The sequence below is a fragment of the Mirounga angustirostris genome, unplaced genomic scaffold (genome assembly GCF_029215605.1).
Source record: "Mirounga angustirostris isolate CCGP_5_RB_7025 unplaced genomic scaffold, mMirAng1.0.hap1 SCAF_1, whole genome shotgun sequence".
NCBI classification, from domain to species: Eukaryota; Metazoa; Chordata; class Mammalia; order Carnivora; family Phocidae; genus Mirounga; species Mirounga angustirostris.
In genome coordinates, this window is record NW_026991709.1 from 201,024,945 (window position 1) to 201,045,589 (window position 20,645).

Genomic DNA, 20,645 nt, shown 5'->3' on the forward strand with positions numbered 1-20,645 from the left:
TAAATAAAATCTTAAAAAAAAAAAAAAAAAAAGATAAGCCTATCCCCATAAGGCCATCGCAGCCTCCTTGAACTCAGGAATACCAGGCAGCACTTCAGCCCTGAACTTGGGGAACGTTTCAAACATAAAATTCACCAACAAAGAGCACAAGAATGCAAAAAACATGGCACTAGAGAGACCGCCCAAAAGACGCTTGTTTACAGGATGAGGGCCAAAGCAAGCGGCAGAGCATCGCCCAGCTCACCCTCAGCTGGGATCGTGTGTGGGGCCACACCTCTACACATGTCCCCAAATGATCACCAGAGTGCCATGAGTGGATTTTGGGGGTCCAAATAAATTTTAGCAAGTAGGCAAATTCGAAAATACAGAAATCTGTGAATAATGAGGATCGGCTATATGTGAATATCGTATGAATCCACGTATATTATGTTTTAGGACAGGTAAAACTAATAAACGAGGAAAAAATCAGAATACTGGTTGTCTGGGAGTGGACACTGACTGGAAGAGGCCCGAGGGAGCCTCCTGGGGTTGAAGCTCATCTAGATCTTTTTTTTTTTTTTTAAAGATTTTATTTATTTATTTGAGAGAGAGAGAATGAGAGAGAGCAAGCACATGAGAGAGGAGAGGGTCAGAGGGAGAAGCAGACTCCCTGCCGAGCAGGGAGCCCGATGCGGGACTCGATCCAGGGACTCCAGGATCATGACCGGAGCCGAAGGCAGTCGCTCAACCAACTGAGCCACCCAGACGCCCGAAGCTCATCTAGATCTTGACAGGAGCGCAGGTTACACGGGTGCGAGCATTCGTTAAACCCATCCAACGACACATTTCAGGGTATGTAAATGCAACTTTCTAAAAACACAGCCACAAATTCCTTGACACACCCTCCAACCAGAGGTAGGGGGGAGTCCACCACCCCTCCCCGTGAATGGGGGAGGGCTCGTGACTGCTTCGACCAATGGAGAACTGCAGAAGTGACACCAAGCCACTTCCACGGCTGGGTCAGAAAAGGCCACGCAGCAGAAGGGCCCTGGGCCTGCCCCCGAATATTCTGGGGCCGAGATGGAAACCCCACCAACAAAGTGCACAGCTGGGCTGAGGCCCTGCTGGTTTACTCAGCATCAGTTCCCTTCTTCCTGCTGCCTGCTCCCGTCGCTTCCTTTGCTCTCTGGCTGTGAACTTGGGCAGGGCTGCCGCTCCCCACACCCACACACCCACCGCAGGCATGCGTGGCTCTGAGGGGTGGCAGCCGGGGGCCACGGGCAGAAGAGGGATGACCGGCTCTAAAAGTGGCCTGACCTCCGAGGCCAGCCACCAAAGGGCCTCTGTCTAAGCCCCACCGCCAGAGAGGAAGGTGTCAGCCATGCCAGAACAGACCAAAGACATTCAGGCCGTTGGAGGCTGCCTGGACGGCCACCCAACTTGGCCACTCTCCCCACACCCAGGCAAGGCCTCCAGAGCCCAGCCAGAGGTGCAGGCTCTGGGCCCTTGTCGGCCGGGGCCCGGCGGAGCCTGATCCCAGAGGGCCCTCTCCCACTTCTCTTGCAGGAAACACTGTCTTTCATTTCTCTAAGGACAGCGAGGGGACCAACGGTCCCCTGGATTCTCCGCCTGTCCTCACTAGACTCAATGTGTTATGAAGGTCCTGGAAAACTGGCTCAGCTACAACGACCACCTGATCAGACCCCAGAGTACCTTCTTCCTCCATCAGAAAACAGCCACTTCAGGGGCTGTGAGAGCCATCCTGCCCCCTCTTGCAGCGGGCATGCGGCCTCAGTGGGCTCATTTTGGGGGGTGGCAATTGGACCTATTAGAATCTTTATGTTTGGGGCGCCTGGGTGGCTCAGTTGGTTAAGCGGCTGCCTTCGGCTCCAGTCATGATCCCAGGGTCCTGGGATCGAACCCCGCACTGGGCTCCCTGCTCCGCGGGAAGCCTGCTTCTCCCTCTCCCACTCCCCCGCTTGTGTTCCTGCTCTCGCTATCTCTCTCTCTGTCAAATAAATATATAAAATCTTTAAAAAAGGGCGCCTGGGTGGCTCAGTTGGTTAAGCGACTGCCTTCGGCTCAGGTCATGATCCTGGGGTTCCGGGATCGAGTCCCGCATCGGGCTCCCTGCTCGGCAGGGAGTCTGCTTCTCCCTCTGACCCTCCTCCCTCTCATGCTCTCTCTCTCTCATTCTCTCTCTCTCAAATAAATAAATAAAATCTTTAAAAAAAAAAAAATCTTTAAAAAAAAAAAGAATCTTTTTGTTTAAGCATTTGTGGATCTCAACAAACCCACTGGGCGTGGCTTTCAGATGGGACAAGGTAAAGACGCTTTGATATTTCGGGGCAAACAATAATTTTAAGTGCCTAATACAGCAAGCCAATTACCACAGGCCATACTCTAAATGCTTCAGGAAGCACAGCCCCGACCAACAGAAAAACAGCGCAGGCTGCCTGCGAGTTTACGCTTTCAAGTAGCCACCCTTAAAAAGTAAAAATGGGTGAAACTGGGGCACCTGGGTGGCTCAGTCGGTTAAGCGTTTGCCTTCGGCTCAGGTCGTGATCCCAGGGTCCTGGGATCGGGTCCCACACTGGGCTCCCTGCTCAGTGGGGAGCCTGCTTCTCCCTCTGGCCACCGCTCTGCCTACTTGTGCTCTCTCTCTCTCTCTCTCTCTCTGTGTCAAATAAATAAATAAAATCTTTTTTTTTTTAAAGATTTTATTTATTTATTTGAGAGAGAGAGAATGAGAGAGAGCACATGAGAGGGGGGAGGGTCAGAGGGAGAAGCAGACTCCCCGCCCAGCAGGGAGCCCGATGCGGGACTCGATCCCGGGACTCCAGGATCATGACCTGAGCCGAAGGCAGTCGCCTAACCAACTGAGCCACCCAGGCGCCCTAAATAAAATCTTTTTTAAAAAATGAGTGAAACTAATTTTAAAGACCTATTTTACTTAGCCCAATACATTCAAAGTATTCTTGGTTAAACACAGAATCAATGTAACAAATATTAATGGGCTCCTCTACATTTCTTTTCCCACACCAAGTCTTCAAATCCCCGGACTGTACTTCACACTCAGAGCACATCTCCTTCGGACCAGCCACATGTTCAAGTGCTTGGCCGCTGCCTAGGGCTAGCGGCCCCCAAACTCACCAGTACAGATCTCTGCTAACAAGTCAGTCTTCACAGCGGCCATGTCCACATTTTCCTGGTGGGCAAACTGAGGCACAAGGCTGTCGAGGCATCTGCCCAGGGGAGATCCAGAGCCCACGCGCAGTTCCTCAAATTCTGACTTTGGTGTAACAATGAACGTCTTCTTGGCTAAGAACCCGCATGTCTGCCAGCACGTTACCTGCTCCCGTCCAAACTTCCCCAGGACTTTGGTCCCTGGAACCCTGCAAGGTTTCCACCCAGACAAACCCCGGCATCCCAACCTCCTCCAGCCCCTCCAGCCTCCGGAAGGCCACCGGAAGCACCTTCCACCAGGTGGGAGAGCTCATACAAGTCCCTCCTGGTCAGGGTGAGGTTATGACGGCTAGCCGGGTGCTCCTGCCTGCCTAGCATTCTCTAGCATGTGCGTGAGGGGTGTGGACTGGCCCCGGAGCGTGTGTCCATACCAGAGGTAACATCCCCACTCAACGCCCCGGCACTTGGGAGGGAGTTGGGGAACGTCCCCATTCCTCCTTTGGCCAGGGGGTTCACTCACTCGTTCGACAAGTGCTGTGTGCCAGGCCCTGCCCTGGGCCCTGGGATACAGTGGTGAACAGAACAAACACTCCACTCTCATGGAGCCCACATTCCAGCAGAGGAAGGAAGCTCTGCAAATCCTAATTCCATCTCCTGTATACAGTAGGTCCATAATGACTGCCGAGGGAGCATGTTCTCTGGGCTTAGAACTGGATGTGGTGATGGACAGAGGTGGGTGAACGGTCTGGGGTAGGGCTGGGGTGAGGGGCAGGTGGGGGCAGGTGACCCACTCAGGGGTCCCACCCACAACCCCAGCTTCAGGACTCCAGAGCTCCACGTGGCCAAGCAAGACAGGAACCATCCAGAGACTCGCCCAGGTCACGTGCTGTCTCTTCTCGGCAAAACGGGGCCAAGCCTCAAGTCTGCCCCAAGGAAAAGGACGTCTCCACGTTTAGAGACACTGGAGGTTCAGCTACCACTCGTCCCGTCACCCAAGTCCTGGCCCAAGCAGCTCAGCGCTCTGCTCCGCTAGGCTGTCCAGGCATCACAGCCACCACCGGGCACGAGGGGACAGAAAAATGACGTCTATGGCATCTGCAGCTTCTCAGTCCACCATCGCTGAGCAAACGGGGGCACTGTAACCGGGACATTTTACCTTTATTCTGCTGCAGGCCAGGCCTGTGTTTTGTATTTGGAAACTTACCACTAAACTCAATATTTGGTTTTATTTCCTCGTTTTCCTTATTTAAGTGCTGCTTTTTATACAGCTTAAGGGTTTCTTTTTCCCCAAAAAATGCAGTTTTGGCTTCGTGAGTGAGACCGAGGACGCCAAGCATTATTAGCGGGAGTGTCACCCTGGTTGGGTGATCTCTGGAGGGACTGATCTCATGGAGGGACGCGGCGGGCCAACTCAAAGAAGTGCCTGCCATCACCAACCACTCGCCTGCTGCTGGGGGTGTGTCCATTTGACACACACGTTTTGCACACACGTCCCATCCCAGGCTTCTCCGCCAACAGCCCTGACCCATCCCTGGCTCCGGAGGTTCGCGGCCCAGAAGGGAACAGGATTATAACGAGCTCGGGACGTCCAGTCTCTACAAGGTGAGGAGTCCAAGGGCAAAAAAGCGAAGCAAGATGCCCAAGCCGGCACATGCCCGCCTCCTGCTCTCCTGCCCCCAGCATGTTAACGGTGAGGGGACCTCTGTCAGCAAACGCCCCGGGGGGGCCCAGCACAACCAGCCGTCAGCTGGGCTGCCCCCAAGTCCATCTTTCTAAATTCAGTACCTCCCTGCCCCACCGGGAAGCAATGCAAGCCACCGTGGGGGAGAGAGGAACAGGACAGGGACCTTTGAGCAGATGCAAAAGCCAGGGCAAGCCCTGACCGTCATGTGAGCAGATATGGCCTCAAGTTGGTTCCGCCCTCCCCGAAGGGAGGCTCGGGAGGACAGGGAGGCTGCTGTTAGGGTCAGAGAGGCTTCGGGCGGCAAAAGGCAAGCGGGCTGCTACCTCAGCACGCCGAGATGACCGCCACGTGCTGTCCGGCCCAGAGCCTGCTGGGACGTGTGCTCACCCCCAGACTCAGGGCCTGCACTGTAAGACGGATGCCCTGTCCACTCATCCTCAAATTACCTCAGTCTCTACCCCTCCCAGGGTCAGCTGAAGGGCTGGTACACACTGAACTCAAGGCCCCTTCTCTCCAACGACAGACGGCCTCAGAGCAGGCTTCCAGAATGTTCTACGTACTGCAAATGCATGTGTGGATGGAGGTCCCTGAGAGGCTCCCAACAGACTTCCAGTAACCGGGAGTAACCAGTCCTTGCTCTCCTGGGACACGCAGAGTTGAGTCACAGGCCGAGAAAGATGAGGAAGGAACTTGGCCAAGTCTAAACTCATGGCTCTCAACACTTAAAAATAGCCTGGCCGTGGACCCTAAAGTATTCCCTTCGAAACACTCAAGCAGAAAGTCTCCAGCCTTCCAACGTGACCCTGGCATTCTGTGTCCAGCTGGTTTCCCTGGGAGGGGACAAATGAAAAACAAAACCTGGAGCAGATATAAATATTTGCTGGCAAGTCCTACCCTGCCATTGATGCGCCCTGGGAATTTGGGAGGCCTGTTTTGTTGTTGGGTAAGGCTTCTGTTCACTTTGCCAGTTGGACTCTGAGCGTCGTTTCATCCCATGTTCGGTTCTAAGCATCCCCGCCCAGTCCCGGGGTTGACACTGATCCTCAGGCCGAGGCATCCCGGCACACCCCTACCCTTGCCCACAACACTTGGGGGTGTCACAGGCTCCCCGAGAGCATGGCCTGCTGGTCCTAACCCACAGCCACCAGAGGAACACAAGAAGTCAGGGGGTTCAGGGGTCGTGGGCAGGTAAGGTCCCTGCGTGGCCTCTGGGTGTCCTTCTGAGCCTCGTGGTCCCACCTCGGGCCTGCAGGGAGGGGCTGGTGGCAGGCTCCTCCAGCCAGCTCAGGCGCCCCTCCATGCCCTGCCTCCCTCACTGCTCCACCACAGAAGGGGACGACCTCAGCCCTGACTGACTCAGGGCCGCATTCCCCCCGAAAGTTCCCTTTGTCAGAGAGCCACTGTGCTCTGAGGAGCTGACAGGCAGCACAGCAGAGTAGTCAAGACCTCAGACTCAGGCTCCTCGATACACGTATTCAGCAGGTTACTTAACCTCTGTGTGCCTCAGTTGGCCCGCCTATAAAATGGGGCTAGCGAAACAGGCTTATTGGAAGGACTGAACAAGCCAATGCCTGTGCACTCAGCAACTCATTTTAGCACAACTATCTCAGAGCCATAACCCCAGCTACAAATCCCTTCCTCTCCTCCCTTCACACCCCAACTGAAGCCCCTTCATTCCTCCAACAGACGGCCTCTGAGCACCTGCTACGTGGGCCCCTGACGGACCCTGCCCAGCATCTGCTGACCCAGCACCACCAACGCCGTCACACGAGTCCAACGAGGAAGCCTGGTGCCAGGGAAATCAAGGTCAATCAAGGTCAGCAAGCCCCGCAGCCAGTGCTACTCGCTGTCCCCCGAATTGAGGACCCCACGTTTCATTAGAATGAGAGCCCCCAAAAGGCCTCCAGGGTGGGTGACCGACATAAGACCAGGGGCTCCTTGTGTTTGACGCTTTCCTAGACATCTCTCCTTTCCTCATCCCACTTTCCTCAGACACACTCTGCAGAGCCCAGTGAATGACCTCCGGCTGAGTAAACGCTTCTACATCTGGCCAGAGAGCCAAGAACAGCCGTGCATGACGCATCCTGAGTCACGGCGGGCTCCGCACTGGAAGCTTTCTGCAGAAAATCTTCACCTTGATTATCCTAAGGGTGGCAGGCACCTCAGTGATTCATGGCTCTTGTTTCAGTTGTATGTATTTTCCAGATACTCTAAAGTAAAAATGATTACCACTTGCAGTAGACAACGTAACCATAACTAAAATACAAAATTGCTCCTTGCTTCCGTAGAGGTCTGGGAGGGGGAGGGAAGGCTAGGCCATCCAGCCCCCGCCTTTCTGGGCTCTCACCGCTGCTGACAGTGAGGCTGCCCCATCCCTGGGTTACTCAGTCAGCTAAAAGCCAGGCATCCAATGGGACCCAGAGTCACAGACACAGCGCTCTGGGCCAGGACGAGCCCTCAGAGGTCAGCGCGGCTCCGCACCGAGGAAGAGCGGCTTGGCCACTGTCACGCCTCGGCCTACTGGTAGGATCAGGCTCAGAGCGCCTGGCTTCCTCACCCCCCAAATCGGGTCCTTCTTCCACAGTTCCTCATCCTGTGTGGGGGTCATAAATCAAAAGATATAAAGAAGGGGCGCCTGGGTGACTCAGTCGGTTAAGCGTCTAACTCTTGGTTTCAGCTCAGGTCATGATCTCAGGGTCGTGGGATCGAGCCCCACATAGGGCTCCGCACTCAGCCCAGAGTCTGCTTGAGATTCTCTCTCCCTCTCCCTTTGTCCCTCCCGCTCATGCTCTCTCTCTCTCTCAAATAAATAAATAATCTTTAAAAAAAAGAAATGTAAAGAAATATAACTTTGTTTTTAAACCTCTGGCAAGAACTGCCATGTCAGAAGGTCAGCTTCATGCTGTGGATTATTAATGGAAAAAACAAGACATTCTTTCCTGGTCACAGAGGAATATAGCAGAAACATACCGTCCCAAGGAGGGAGGACGGCAGAGAGACAGTGTGTGATGGGACCTGGCCGACGCCGTGGGAACCTGACGTCGGGGCTCCAGCTGGAGACCCCCCTTCCTGGAGTGGGGTCGCCGGGGCAGGCACCTCTGTGCCAGACACAAGGACGCCGGCTGGGGAAGGGCAAGGACAAGGGCCCTGGGGGGTGGGGGGAAACTCCAGGAGCTCAGGGCCCAGCAGTGAGGCTGGTGTGATGGAGCCCCTGAGCTCAGTGTGTCTGGGGGGGGGGGGGGCGGGGGGCCGAGCATGGCCTACCGGCCATGGTGAGGGAAGTGCGGGGTCACCGCCAGTCACGTTCTGTGCCTCCATCCGGTTACACAGGTGCGTTCACCTTGCGAGCGCCTATGACATGCGTATATTATACATCAATAGAAAGCTAAACACCATACGCCTTCCTGATTTTGAGAAGGAGATTACCTGGTCTACCAAAAACAACGCACACAGGCTACCCGATTTCTAAAGGACTGGGTGTCTCTGTCCCGGGCCGCGCACTGCGGGGCGGGACAGGCAGAACCAGAATCTGGGGTGGCATTTACAGTAGTTACCCGGAGGATCAGAAATGTACTTCCGGGGCGCCTGGGTGGCTCAGTCGTTCAGCGTCTGCCTTCGGCTCAGGTCATGATCCCGGGGTCCTGGGATCGAGCCCCGCATCAGGCTCCCTGCTTGGCGGGAAGCCTGCTTCTCCCTCTCCCGCTCCCCCTGCTTGTGTTCCCTCTCTCGCTGTGTGTCTCTCTCTCAAATAAATAAATAAATAATCTTTACAAAAAAAAGAAAACGAAATCTACTTCCGCAGCAACGAAAGCAGGGCTTGTTAGGTCCACACTGTGGCTCAGGGTCTCCGAAAGGAATCTGAGTATAAGTTCCCCGGGGAACCACGCTTGGTCCTGCCAGCTACTCAGAGCCAGACGGTTCATGAGCTTCTGGCACCTTCTCTTCTACTTCAGCCCCTCGTTTGGCTTCACCGAAATGCCTGGTATTTGGGGGGGTCATGGGGGCCTCTAGGGCTCATGCAGGCCTCTGTCCTGGAATCCTGGGGGGGGCTACCCTACTATAGGATTGCCCCATGTTATTTTCTCTTGCCAGGAAAAGTGCTCTGGAACCACCCTCAATTTTTCATTCGGGGCTAGATGTAAGCCCCACATTTCAAGCATCCACTGCTCATCAAGTCCGACAGGGAGCGCTTCAAAGGGCATTAAGACAATCCATGTGGTGCTCGACGTTTGCGAGACTGTCCACTAGGAAGGAGCAGATAGGACATTTATTTACACGGTCCTTGTCTGGACGGCTGTGTCCTAGTCAAATGAAATCAGGTGTGACGGGCTCCCCGGCCCCCGGCGGGGGGAGGACTCACACCTGTTTACAGGCTCCCAGGCAAAGGCGGGTCTGCCGCTGCATCCGGAAGGTCCACGGGGAAACAGGAAAACCAAGGACAGAAACAGCCTCTCCTCTCTCTGTGCAGGATGGGGAGGAGCCCGCCCATTCACTCGCTGGGTGAGGGAGACCCCGCAACCAACCTCTTCTACCCCCCCCACCCCCCCACCCACAGGCCTGACCAAGTCCGGCAGAGCCTCCTCCACTCCAGGGCAGAGTGTGGTGCTCTCCTTGGTGGCGTTCGCAGTGACAGATCCCCAGACCCCCGGCCCGGAGGGAAGGCACAGGTCCTCCAGGCTCAGAGCCCACCGATGCCCCCCGCAGCAGCTGTGTGCAGAGGGAATCTGGAGGGACAAACAGCAACAGGCCAGCAGCTCCCCCATGGGAGCGGTCAGAGCCCAACTGGTGTGAAGTGCCACCGCTTACACCTGTGTGATCCTGAGCAAGTCATGGGCCTCAGTTTCTCCCCCAGGAACAGAGACTACTGGTGTCTCACTGTGAAGGGTAATGCAGGGCACATCCCCAAAGCCTACCACGCCAAGGGCCCTAGACAGACACTCACTAGGATCAGAGTCACGGAGCCCAAGGGTCACTGTACGAGGGGTCTCATGTGCCTGAGGACGGGGGCTGTGGTGGCCACTTTGAGGTGGTGGCCTCACCCGTCAGCCCCTCGGGCTCTGCCCCTGCTGCCCAGGGCCACCTTCCCTGAGGTCAGGCCCTTCCCAGGGCGGCCCACACCTGATGACCGATCGAGGGGGGAGCGTGAAGGCCCAGACAGCTCCCCGCAAGGGGGGACGTTTCTGAAGGGCTTCTCCAGCTCCGCACTCCCTGCGGCTGGGCCCAGGCCCGTCAGGCCCACACTGCGGCGGGAGACTTCCTCTGCCCGCTCCTGCGTCCCTCCCCTGCTCCCAAGGGCTCCCCCTCGGAAGCCCCTGCGCGCCCCACTGTCTGAGTCAGCTTCCCGGGAAACCCAGGCCGTGACAGGTGGCTTCTCTGTATCCTTTTTCCTTGGGAAGGGAGGAGGGAACCCGTGGGAGGAAGACAGTGGATGTCGTGGTGGAAAAGGCCAGGAAAGAGTCAACAAAAGGCACGGTGACCTCTTCCCTTCCTCTGCAGTGTAAACAGTGGTGTTAAAGCAGGAGCCGCACGGTGGGGGGGCAAAGCAACAGCACTCACCAACAGCATCCAGAATCTGTCCTGGCCTCTGTCCTCATGGGCAGAAAGACACCAAGAGACCACAGAGGAAGAACGGAGAAAAAAGATGGGGAGAAGCAGCCCCTGGGACCACATGGTACTGACCTCACAAAGACGGCCAAGGAAAGTGCCAGAAGCGTCCTTGGAGATGAGCAGATCGGTTACTGGAAAGTGAGGTGTCTTCAGACCTGTGTGTCCTCAAAGGCAAGAGCCCGAGGTCTTCCCACAGTGTAAACACCCACAGGGACGCCTCTGTTGGCCCCAGGAAGGGGCCTAAGTAACCAACCCAAACATCTTTGCTTGGCTTCTGGCTAGACCTGCATCAGCTCTGACAGTGACAGTATCCCTACCCTGCCTCTCGCTGCCAAGACCCTGTAGCGAGAGCCCTTCTTCTACTTGGAAGTAAAACTTCCTCCTAATTCAAGAAATGCAAGGTGTTGGGCAGACATGGTCTTTCAAAGGACACCAGATCTAGGGAAGAGAAGGCCTCCGTGTGGGGAGCCCCTCAGCGGGGCCGGACGCTTCGCACCACAGATCGGGGGGTGGCGGGGAGCCCTAGAAGACAGGAGGGTTTGTCCAAGGTCCCCCAGCAGGGCGAGGCCAAGGACTGACCGCCAGAGGCTCCGATGAGAGACTTCCTCCTCGGCCACACGGCTGGCCACGGGAGGTGCGGCCGGCCACTGGAGAGCCGACAGAAGCCCAGCTGTCAAAGCTGCTGCGGGGCAGGCCCTGTCCTGTGTGCTGGGCCGCGCGGGCCCCGGCACAGCTCTGCAGAGAGCAACTAGAGAGGGCAGCCAGCCCCAGCCCCACAGTCCCACCGCTGGGGGTTCCTCCCACAGCTGGGCTTGCACCCTGCGGATGGGCCCTTCTCAAGGTCCACCGGGACAGCTACATCGTGACCCCGGGCACATCCACACAGCGGTCACACTGAGCCAGCTCAACACACGCTGACGTCCAGACACCCCGTTCGTGGCAAAGGCAAAGAGCAGGTGCACGGCATGGAGCACGGGGACTCACAGACACACACACACACACACACACAGCACGAATATCCATTACACCCGGGGCACTTGACTAGGAGCCCAGGTGGGAAGGACATTCACTATTCACTGTGCGGTTTTTGGTTTGGTTTTTTTTTTGTGGTCTTTTGAGTTTTCTACCCACGAATACCAGGCTTCGGCAAAAAATAAAATAGGAGTCCACTTACGTGAACTATCCAGAATAGGTTAGTCCACAGCAACAGAGCACATCTGGGTGGTTTCCAGAGGCTGGGAGGGAGGGATAATGGGGAGCGACTGTTTTTTAGGGGTACGGGGTTTCCTCTCGGGGTAATCAAAATGTTTTGAAACTATTAGATTTGGTGTTTGTAAAACACTGAATGTACTAAATGCCGCTGAACTGTTTACTTTAAAATGGCTACTTTTGTGGTGTGTGATGTTCACCTCAATTAAAAATGAAAAACAAAGTCATAAAATAAATAAATACAGACATAAGACAGTTTTCCGCATCTGTGCTCAGGAGGCAGCATGGCGATGCTGGTTAGATGCTTGGGCAGAGCGTCTGAACCGTGGGCCTCGACTCGCAGCTACGCCCAGCACCACCACCTGGGAGGCCTCGGTTAAGTGATCGGACTTCCCTGGGGCTTTATCGTCCTAGTCGATGAAACAGGCCTAATGACAGAACCAGCTTCCCAGGGTGGTTGCAACTAGTAAATTAAATGGTAGAAGGTAATTGCCCAGCATGGGACCTGGTGCAGACTGGCCCCAGGGCCTTTGCCCCTGCTGTCTGCCCACCCAGAACGCCCTCCCCTGGGGCAGATGCTGCCTCCTTCAGGCCTTTCCTCAAGTGCCACCTTCCTGATGGGGTGTTCCCTGGTCCCCTGACTTAAAACCGGAAACCTCCCTGCCAACACCGGCTCGGAGGCTCCATCCCCTCCTCAACCTGTATCTCTCCCCAGGACTTGATTATGTATTTGGTCCGCCTCCTGTCTCCTTCCACTGCACTGTCTGTCCTGTTCATTGTGTACGCTGAGGCCTTGAGCAGGGCACCGCCCAAGGCAGGTGCTCAATAAACACATGCTGAATGACTAGGATTAGCGAACACCTCTGCCCGGATCCGGTGTGTAAGCCTGCCTGCCTGACAAAATAAGACTGTTTTGTCGTTTAATGAGCTCAGAATTAAAAATTAGGCACCAGGGGCACCTGGGTGGCTCAGTCGTTAAGCGTCTGCCTCCGGCTCAGGTCATGATCCCAGGGTCCTGGGATCAAGCCCCGCATCGGGCTCCCTGCTCGGCGGGAAGCCTGCTTCTCCCTCTCCCACTCCCCCTGCTTGTATTCCCTCTCTCGCTGTCTTTCTCTCTGTCAAATAAATAAAATAAAGTCTTAAAAATAAAATAAAAATCAGGCACCAGTTTACAGTATTTCCAGCTAAGTGTTATCCCCCCGGGGCGGGGGGGGGGGCAGGGAATCTGCAAAGGGAAAGAGACAGCAGTAAGATGGTGCTGTGTGCCCTGGAACATAAGCCAACAGTCACCCCAACCTCTCAGTGCCCTTTGTGCTGTGAGGGCTGGTCCCATGAGGCTTCAGGAGGCTACAAACCACCGCGCTGCCGTGGGCACCCGGGACCCCGTCCCTCCAAGCACCTGGGCCAAAGCCAGTCATTCACGGAGAGCTGACATTAGTAAGGCCTTCCCCGGCCCTGCCCTCCTCCGGGGGCCCAGCAGGCACCCTCCTGGGACTCAGCTTCCCAAGGCTCTCAGGCCTCAGAGGGGGAGATCGTGACCCCAATCCTCCGGAGTTCAAAAATGGGGGGGGGGAGACAAAAACCCTCAGACTCTTCTAAAAATAGGCTTTCTGGTTAGTTCTCCTATGAGACCACGACACCATGACTCCACAGAACAACAGATCTGCTTTCTCGCGGCCTGTGCAGAGCGAAAGAAAAAGCTGATGCCAGCAGTCGCCAAGAGTTCAAGGTCTGAGAAAGAGACTAAAACAAGACCCCGAAACTGTGAGTAACACCAGCAAGGAAGCCTCTTCCATCCCATTGGGCGCTGGGGCTGCGGGTATCACCTGGCTTCGGGCTGGAACCGAGGTGGGGGTTGAGTTCAGTTCGGAGACACCTCGTCCACAGGTCTCAAATTGCCCCGAGAGTCCACACATCGCTTGCTTTCTAGCCAGTTCCCAGGTGAAGGGATGCTGCTGGTCCAGAGACTACGCTTTGAGAACCGCTATTGCTCGAGTGCAAAGCCTTCCACGTTAGTCTTGCAACTGCACACAGGACCTGTACACACACACACACACACACACACACGGGGCCAGAGAGAGCGCCCCTGCCCAGCCGCTGGTCCTCAGATAGCCAGACCTGCCTGGCCCAGCCGCCAGTGGATGGAACCCACAGGGGTACTTGGACCCCAGAAGCTGTTCCCGTTCAAGTCCTGCACGAGCCAATCACTGCGAGGGGCTCTGGGGCACACCCGAAACCCCTGAAACCCAGAGTCACAGCATTTCCCTTTTCTGAGAGCAGTCATGAGCCATCCTGCCCCGCTTCACCCCATGCACGTGGGTAATCCCCAGCTGCAAGATCCGCTTTCTGCTCAGGGATGCTTTCAAGTTTCTGAATCTGAAGATGCAGCCAAAAGAGGAAACCACACATTTAAAAAAAAAAAAAAGGGGGGGTGGCACTCAAGGGGAGCTACAGCATCCCTGATGGGGAGCACCTCCCCCAAATGCAGGGACCTTGTCACCCACGGTGGGCAATGCCACCAATCTCTCACTCACCAAAGTAATCGGCCTTCGGGTGCGCATCCATTTCACGCTCCAGACGTTGGGTGAGGGCTTCTAATTTCAATTCGGCGGCTGAGGGCCCAAGCTCAGGGCCTGGGAGGAGGGTCTGGCAGGGCAGCCTCACCCTGGGGGGGCTGGGGCTCTCCGGGAGCCCAGGCCCCAGGCTGCCATCTGACGACCAGCCTGGGGGACCTTTACAAGACAACTCAGGCGGAGTGGACATCACTGGATGGACAAGGCTGGTGGGGCTGAGCTTGGGACCAATGCCAGGGTCTGTGCAGACTGGCTTAGGACCCAGCCCAGGGGCCGCACCCAGCTGCAAACTGTCCATGCTGGCTGGTGAGGATGATGAGGCAGAACTAGAAAGGTAAGATTTGGGTCCGTCTTGGAACCAGGGTTGAGGGTCCACCATGGGTTTGGGCATCGTGCCTGAAGCCTCACTCCCCACCCCCGAGTTTGTTCTTGGAAGAGCTCCTTGGCTGGGGCAGCTCTGGGCCAAGGGTGCTAAGAAAGAGGGGGGCCTGGGCTGAGGCGGCCCCAGGAGGGCCCCGTTTTCCGGGCCTGGGGAAGAGAGGCCAGGGCTCACCCTCTGGGAGGAGGCGGTAGTCCAAAGCCCAGCTGGCTTCTCATCACCACGGTCACCACCACCACCCTCCTGGCCGGTCTCAAATGACTTGCTGGAGCTCGGGGAGAGCTGAGGCTGGTACAGGGGGTGGTCCCTGGAGGGTTTGGGCAGTGGTGTGTCAGTCCCTGGGGTGCCAGGCCACCCACTCCCTGCGCCCGGCCTGACGCTGGGGGACACTCCTGGTTCGTCAGCCCACTTTGGGCTTGCCAAGGAGAGGTTGTCGTAATAGTCTCCGTGCGTGAGGCAGGAAGGATCCTCGCAGGGGCCCACCTGGCGGAAGGCAGACATCTCCCAGCTTGCCAGGCTCTCCTTGGGGCCACAGTCCTGGCTGCCGTGGCTCGCGCTGCGGGCAAAGGGCCTGGCCCTCTGCTCCTGGGGTGGGTACAACGGTTGCCCGGGGGCCAGGCAGGTGGCTGTCCCAGGACCCGCTGTCGAGGCAGCTAGAGGGGGCTTGGCTGCACCATCCACGGTCAGCTTGCTGCTCACACCGGCTTCCCGGCGGGCCTCTGGGCCCGGGGGGCTGCCACCGTTGACCGGGCCTCGGCTCCCCCTGGGCAGGGTCTCGTCCTGCAAGAGCTGTTGTTGCTGCTGGAGGTGGATTTTGGCCATTTTGGTGGCAAACACCCGGCGTGTTTCCTCAAACTCGGGATTGTTGCCTGCCCCCTTGTCCACTCGGAAGAGTCCATCCTTGGAGGCCTCGTACATGTTCAGGTCCTCAATGAATTTACTGGCCTCCAGGCCCAGGTCGCCGTACTTATCCATGTCGCGGACGGGCGTCAGAGCCTAGCGAGGTGTCGGGGGAGTGTGTGGGGGGGGGGGAGCGTCGGCCGCTGAAGGGCAGCGGTCAAGTCCAGCCGGGGACAGGTAAAGCCTTCCACCGGCCCGGCGTGACAGTCATGACCCAGGTCCGGCAGAAGTTGAGGCCTCGAGGCCAGCTGGACCAAGCTCGCTTCCAACTCCCTTTCCCCGCAGAGGTGTCCACGTGGGGCCAGCTGGTGGCGCTTCACCGTCCCAGCCTGCTGTGCGTTCTTTTCTCTCTTTCAAATCCTAAAAGGAAAAAGAAATAGGAAAAAACCCAGTCTCCTCCGGGAGCAGTCAAGCTCGGCAACCGACGCCGCGAGCAGCCGCGGGACGGGGCCGGGGGCAGCCGGCTCGGCCGAGAAGGTGGAGGCCGCCGGACCGGCCGCAGCGGAGGCGCGGGCGGCCGCAGGCGCAGGCACGTCCGGGGCGCTGGGGGCTCGCGGCTCCGGGGCGGCGCGGAGAGGGGCGCGCAGACGGGCGCACGGGCCGGGCAGGAAGGCCGCGGCAGCCGCGGCGGGCGGCCTATTGTGCGATGGCGGCGGCGGCCGGGCGCGCGCGGGCCGGAGGGCGGCGGGACGCGGAAGTGAGCGCGCCGGACGCAGTCCCCGCCGCTCGGTGGCCGGCCGGGCACGTCCCGGGCCGCGAGGAGGCGGAGGCGGGGAGGCGGGGAGGCGGCCGAGGGGCGGGGTCGGCGGCGGGCGGGCGGGCGCCCCGGGGCGGGCCTGCGCCTCGCCGCGTGGCCCCAACGCCCGCACCCCGGCCGGGCTGGGGGACGCGGGGACTGCGTCAGAGCCGGCGAGTGGGCATCGCGCGGGGGCTGCCCCGGCCACCTCGGTCCCCGGCGATCCGGGCTCCGGTCCCGCCCCGCCTCTGGCCGCGCTGGGCGAGAGGGAGGGGTGGGGTGCCTCCGCGGGTGGCCCGGGCGGCGCGCGGGGGCCCGGACGTGCCGCTTGGGACTTTGCGGGAGTCTCGAGGGCCCGCGCTCCTCGCCCCACCGTGCCTCAGTTTCCCGGGGCGGGGGGAGCAGGCCACCCCGTGCGCCCCCGAGGCCGCCTCCGCCCGGGCCGTGCCAGCCTCCCGGCTTGCCCGAGGTGCGCGATCGGAGGCCCGGGATCTCACCCGGGGCCGGCCCGAAGTTCTCTTTAACAGGTGGGCAGACTAAGGCATAGAAGGGGTAGAGTCCGAGATGCCAACGTGGGTGCCCAGGTCCTCTGGAAGGGGGAAGAGAAAAAAAAGTCACATTGTTCCCCGGAGCGCGCGCCTTTAAAGCGCTCAGCGCAGCAATAAAAACACGCACCCTGGGGACTCCTCATTCATATGGGGATTCCTGAACCCGACCCCCCGGTCCGCGCAACCGCGGGGGGCGCCGGGCCTGACTCCAGGGCGCCCCCGCATGGCCCGGCGCTCTCTGCACCAACTCCGAGGTGAGCCTGGAGAGGTGTCATTGCGCACACAGGCAGCCAGAGTGATCCTAAGGCAAATACCAGACCAGTCACTTCCTGCTTAAACCCTCAGTGCTTTCCCGGGCTTAGATTGAAATCAGCTCCCTACCAGGGCCTTCCCCAGCCTGATTTGGGAGCCTTCCACCGCTGTGCTCCAGCCGCAGGAGCTTCCTGGTGTCTGCCCAGAGCCTGACCTTGAACTTAACGTGGCTCATCCTTCCCATGTCTGCTGAAATCACCTCCTCCTAGAGGCCTTCCTTTTAGGCACTCTCTTTATTTTCTGATCGGTCTTGATCACTATTTATAATTCTTTATCTGTTGACATGCAGTGTGTTTGGTGGGCAGTTGGTTTTCCGCCTCCTAAGACTGTTATCTGTATGCCCGATGACTGGTACATAGTTCCTGATGGTTGAAAAGGTGATTTAGTGACTGTCTGCCAGGACCGTGGTAAGGAACAAATAAGGTAATATACATAAAAGTGCTTTGTGTATAATTACCAGGAAGCTTGTTGAAAATACAGAAATTCACGACGAGACCCCCCCCCCCCCCCCCCCCCCCCCCCGCAATCCAACCTACTAAACCAGGATCTTCATTTTAACACGATTCCCCGGTGCTCTGTTTGCACAACAGTGGAAAAAGCACTGCAGTAGAGAACTATATAGGATGAGGTATTTTTACTTTTACAAAGCCGTTTAATGTTTTTATCTACAAAAGTAATACCTGTTTGTGACAGCAACTTTGAACAATACAAGGATACATAAACTTTTGAAAAGTTGCCCACAATCCCCCTGTTCAGAGATCATTATTATTAAACAGTCCTTATGTATTCAAGTAATACTTATTCATTAATAGCTGGGCTTCCTCACAAAGTGAGTGATAGGCTTATGAACTTTCTAGAACAGTGATTCTCAGAGTATGGTCTCGGAGCCAGCTGCATCAGCATCACCTGGAACTGGTCTAAACCTGTCGTTCCCAAACTTGAACATGCATCAGAATTCCTTAGGGAGCTTATTAAACACTGGTTGCTGGGGGCGGGGGAGGCGGTAGGGAGCGCCTGGGTGGCTCAGTCGGTTAAGCGTCTGCCTTTGGCTCAGGTCATGATCCCAGGGTCCTGGGATTGAGCCCCACATTGAGTTCCCTGCTTGGCGGGGAGCCTGCTTCTCCCTCTCCTACTGCTCCGCCTGCTTGTGCTCTCTCTCTCTCTCTCTCAATGAGTAAAATCTTAAAAAAAAAAAAAAAAGAAAGAGAGAAAGCAAGCAAGCAAGCTGTGGCCCATTTTCCCTGACCCCCGAGTATTGGGGATGCAGCTGACCAAGTGCTGGGAGCACGTGGCCATCCCTGTGTCAAGACCGACAAGCCCAGAGCCAACTTCCTGGGTGTTCAGTTCTAACAGCTGGAACCCTGGTACTAGAGTCACAAACACCTGCCAGGGCTTCTTGTAAACCAGTTTTCTCTTTTCGTGCTAACTTGGCAGCAGTGCCTGGGCCCAGAATCCTTGGTCCCTACCTGCTCCCCACTCCAACCCTCATTTTGCTTTGCCTGGAGGGCTCAGAAGCCATGAGTTTTACTCCCCATCCCCACTGCAGTTCTAGAAGCTACTGCACCCTCTCCACCAACTAAACACAGACACCTGAACCCACCATCTGCATATTTTCTCACCAGACTGGCTTGTCCCCTCTCGGTCCGTGGAGTACCTTATACCTTTACAAAGCAGCTTATAAAGATGGCATCCCGTGAGCTTCAAACCACATAATATACTACTAGGAAGGGGTACTCAGACATGGCCAGCAGCCCACTGGATATTTAACCACTGCTGTTTAATATTTAAAAGACAGACATATTTCCCCATTCTGTGCCCAACATTTAGAATCCCAGCCGTGATTATTTACTGTAGGCCAGTTTTGTCTGTTCTGTGTGCTTGGAAACATCTGTTGATTAGAATCTCAAAATATGTGTTAATCCTTGCGCATCAGTTGTTTAAAAAGCAAAAATACTGAAAAGCTCAATATTTTTATCCATCAGTAGGCAGCGCATGGATAGTTTTGTTTTCGCGTTTACCGATAATGTTTTGTTTTGTTGGGTGAGAAATGTCCCACATTCTGTTTCACCAGGAAAGCTGTTCCAAGGCAGTGATCATTCCCCATGGCCCTGCCTGGAGGACCAAAGCTGTTATCAACACGCAGTTTTCCTTTAGTCTTGAAGCTTATTTTCATGAGCATACGGATGTAAAAAATACCCGCCTTCAGGGTGCCTGGGGTGGCTCAGTCAGTGAAGCGTCCCACTCTTGATTTCGGCTCAGGTCATGATTGCAGGGTCATGAGATAAAGCCCTGTGTCAGGCTGCGTGCTGGACGAGGGACCTACTTAAGATTCTCTCTCTCGGGGCGCCTGGGTGGCTCAGTTGGTTAAGTGACTGCCTTCGGCTCAGGTCATGATCCTGGAGTCCCGGGATCGAGTCCCGCATCGGGCTCCCTGCTCGGCGGGGAGCCTGCTTCTCCCTCTGACCCTCCCCCCTCTCATGTGCTCTCTGTCTCTCTCATTCTCTCTGTCTCAAATAAATAAATAAAATCTTAAAAAAAAAAAAAATTCTCTCCCTCTGCCCCTCCCCCTACCCTTCTCTCCCTCTTAAAAGTGCCCACCCGTGAACACACTTGTGAAATGTGGTATTTTCAACCTGACCTGCCTAGAATCTCGGTAACATCCATCAGGTCCTACACCTCTTCAGCTCCAAACCCTCCAGCAGCATCCCGAACCATGCTGGGAACAAGATCCTCCCCTTGACCCCATGTGATCGGGCCTCTTGCCACCTGTTCCTACCTCCTAATTTCCCTCTATCTCCCCTTCTTCCTCCATTTCTGCCACACTGGCTTCCTCACCATCCCTGGCTCATGCCCTCACCTTGCTTTCATTCACTCACTGAACAAACGTTACTGAGCACCTAGGATGCCCTGGGCCCTTTTCCAGGTGCTGAGGATACAGCAGTGAACAAAATAGACATGCCTGTCCTGTCTGGACTTACATCCCAGTGGGGCAGGATAGACAATAAACAAAGCAGATACATGGCTCATGGAGGACATGAGAAAGTGAGGAGAGAGGCGGCGAAAGATGAAACCAGGAAGAGGATGAGGAGGGGACGCCATTTTGAACGCACCGGTCAGGGACAGTCTCACTGAGCACAGACTTGAAGAAGAGCAAATGGAAGGAGCCCGTGTTGGAGACAGACATCTAAATAGCTCTCCTCAGGAGTTTTGTTGAGTAAAGCGGAATAGAGGGGGAAATGCCATCAAGAGAGGCTTTTTTCAATTTTGTTTTTTCAATATGGGAAATGGTACATGTTTCTATGCCAATGGGAATGGCCCACTGAGGTAGGTGGGAGTTGGGGGAGGAGAATTGCTCTTGGAGGAGAGAGAGAAGGGAATGTTTGGAGGGACATGCCTGAGTAGCAGAGAGGGCTGGGCTCCACTGCCTATTTCATCAATGTTGTAATAGAAAGGAGGTGTGCAAGATTCAGGTAGGTAGGTATCTAAGGCATCGGAATCTTAGAGTGGTACGTAGGTCTTCTGATTACTTTAA

General features: G+C 56.3%; 1 protein-coding gene across 3 annotated transcripts in view; it reads right to left on the reverse strand.

Moving 5' to 3' along the window:
• The window catches only part of LIMD1 (LIM domain containing 1), a 71,114-nt gene extending 54,952 nt beyond the window's left edge, over nucleotides 1-16,162 (reverse strand). Inside the window, exon 1 of one of the 3 annotated variants that reach the window (XM_064597037.1) lies at nucleotides 14,200-16,162. In XM_064597037.1, coding sequence (XP_064453107.1) covers nucleotides 14,200-15,592 — 1,393 coding nt within the window. In that variant the 5' untranslated portion in view covers nucleotides 15,593-16,162. The remainder of the gene's footprint in view (nucleotides 1-14,199) is intronic. The other 2 variants (XM_064597036.1, XM_045862597.2) reach the window with 2 other exon arrangements.
• Nucleotides 16,163-20,645: the final 4,483 nt, after the last annotated feature.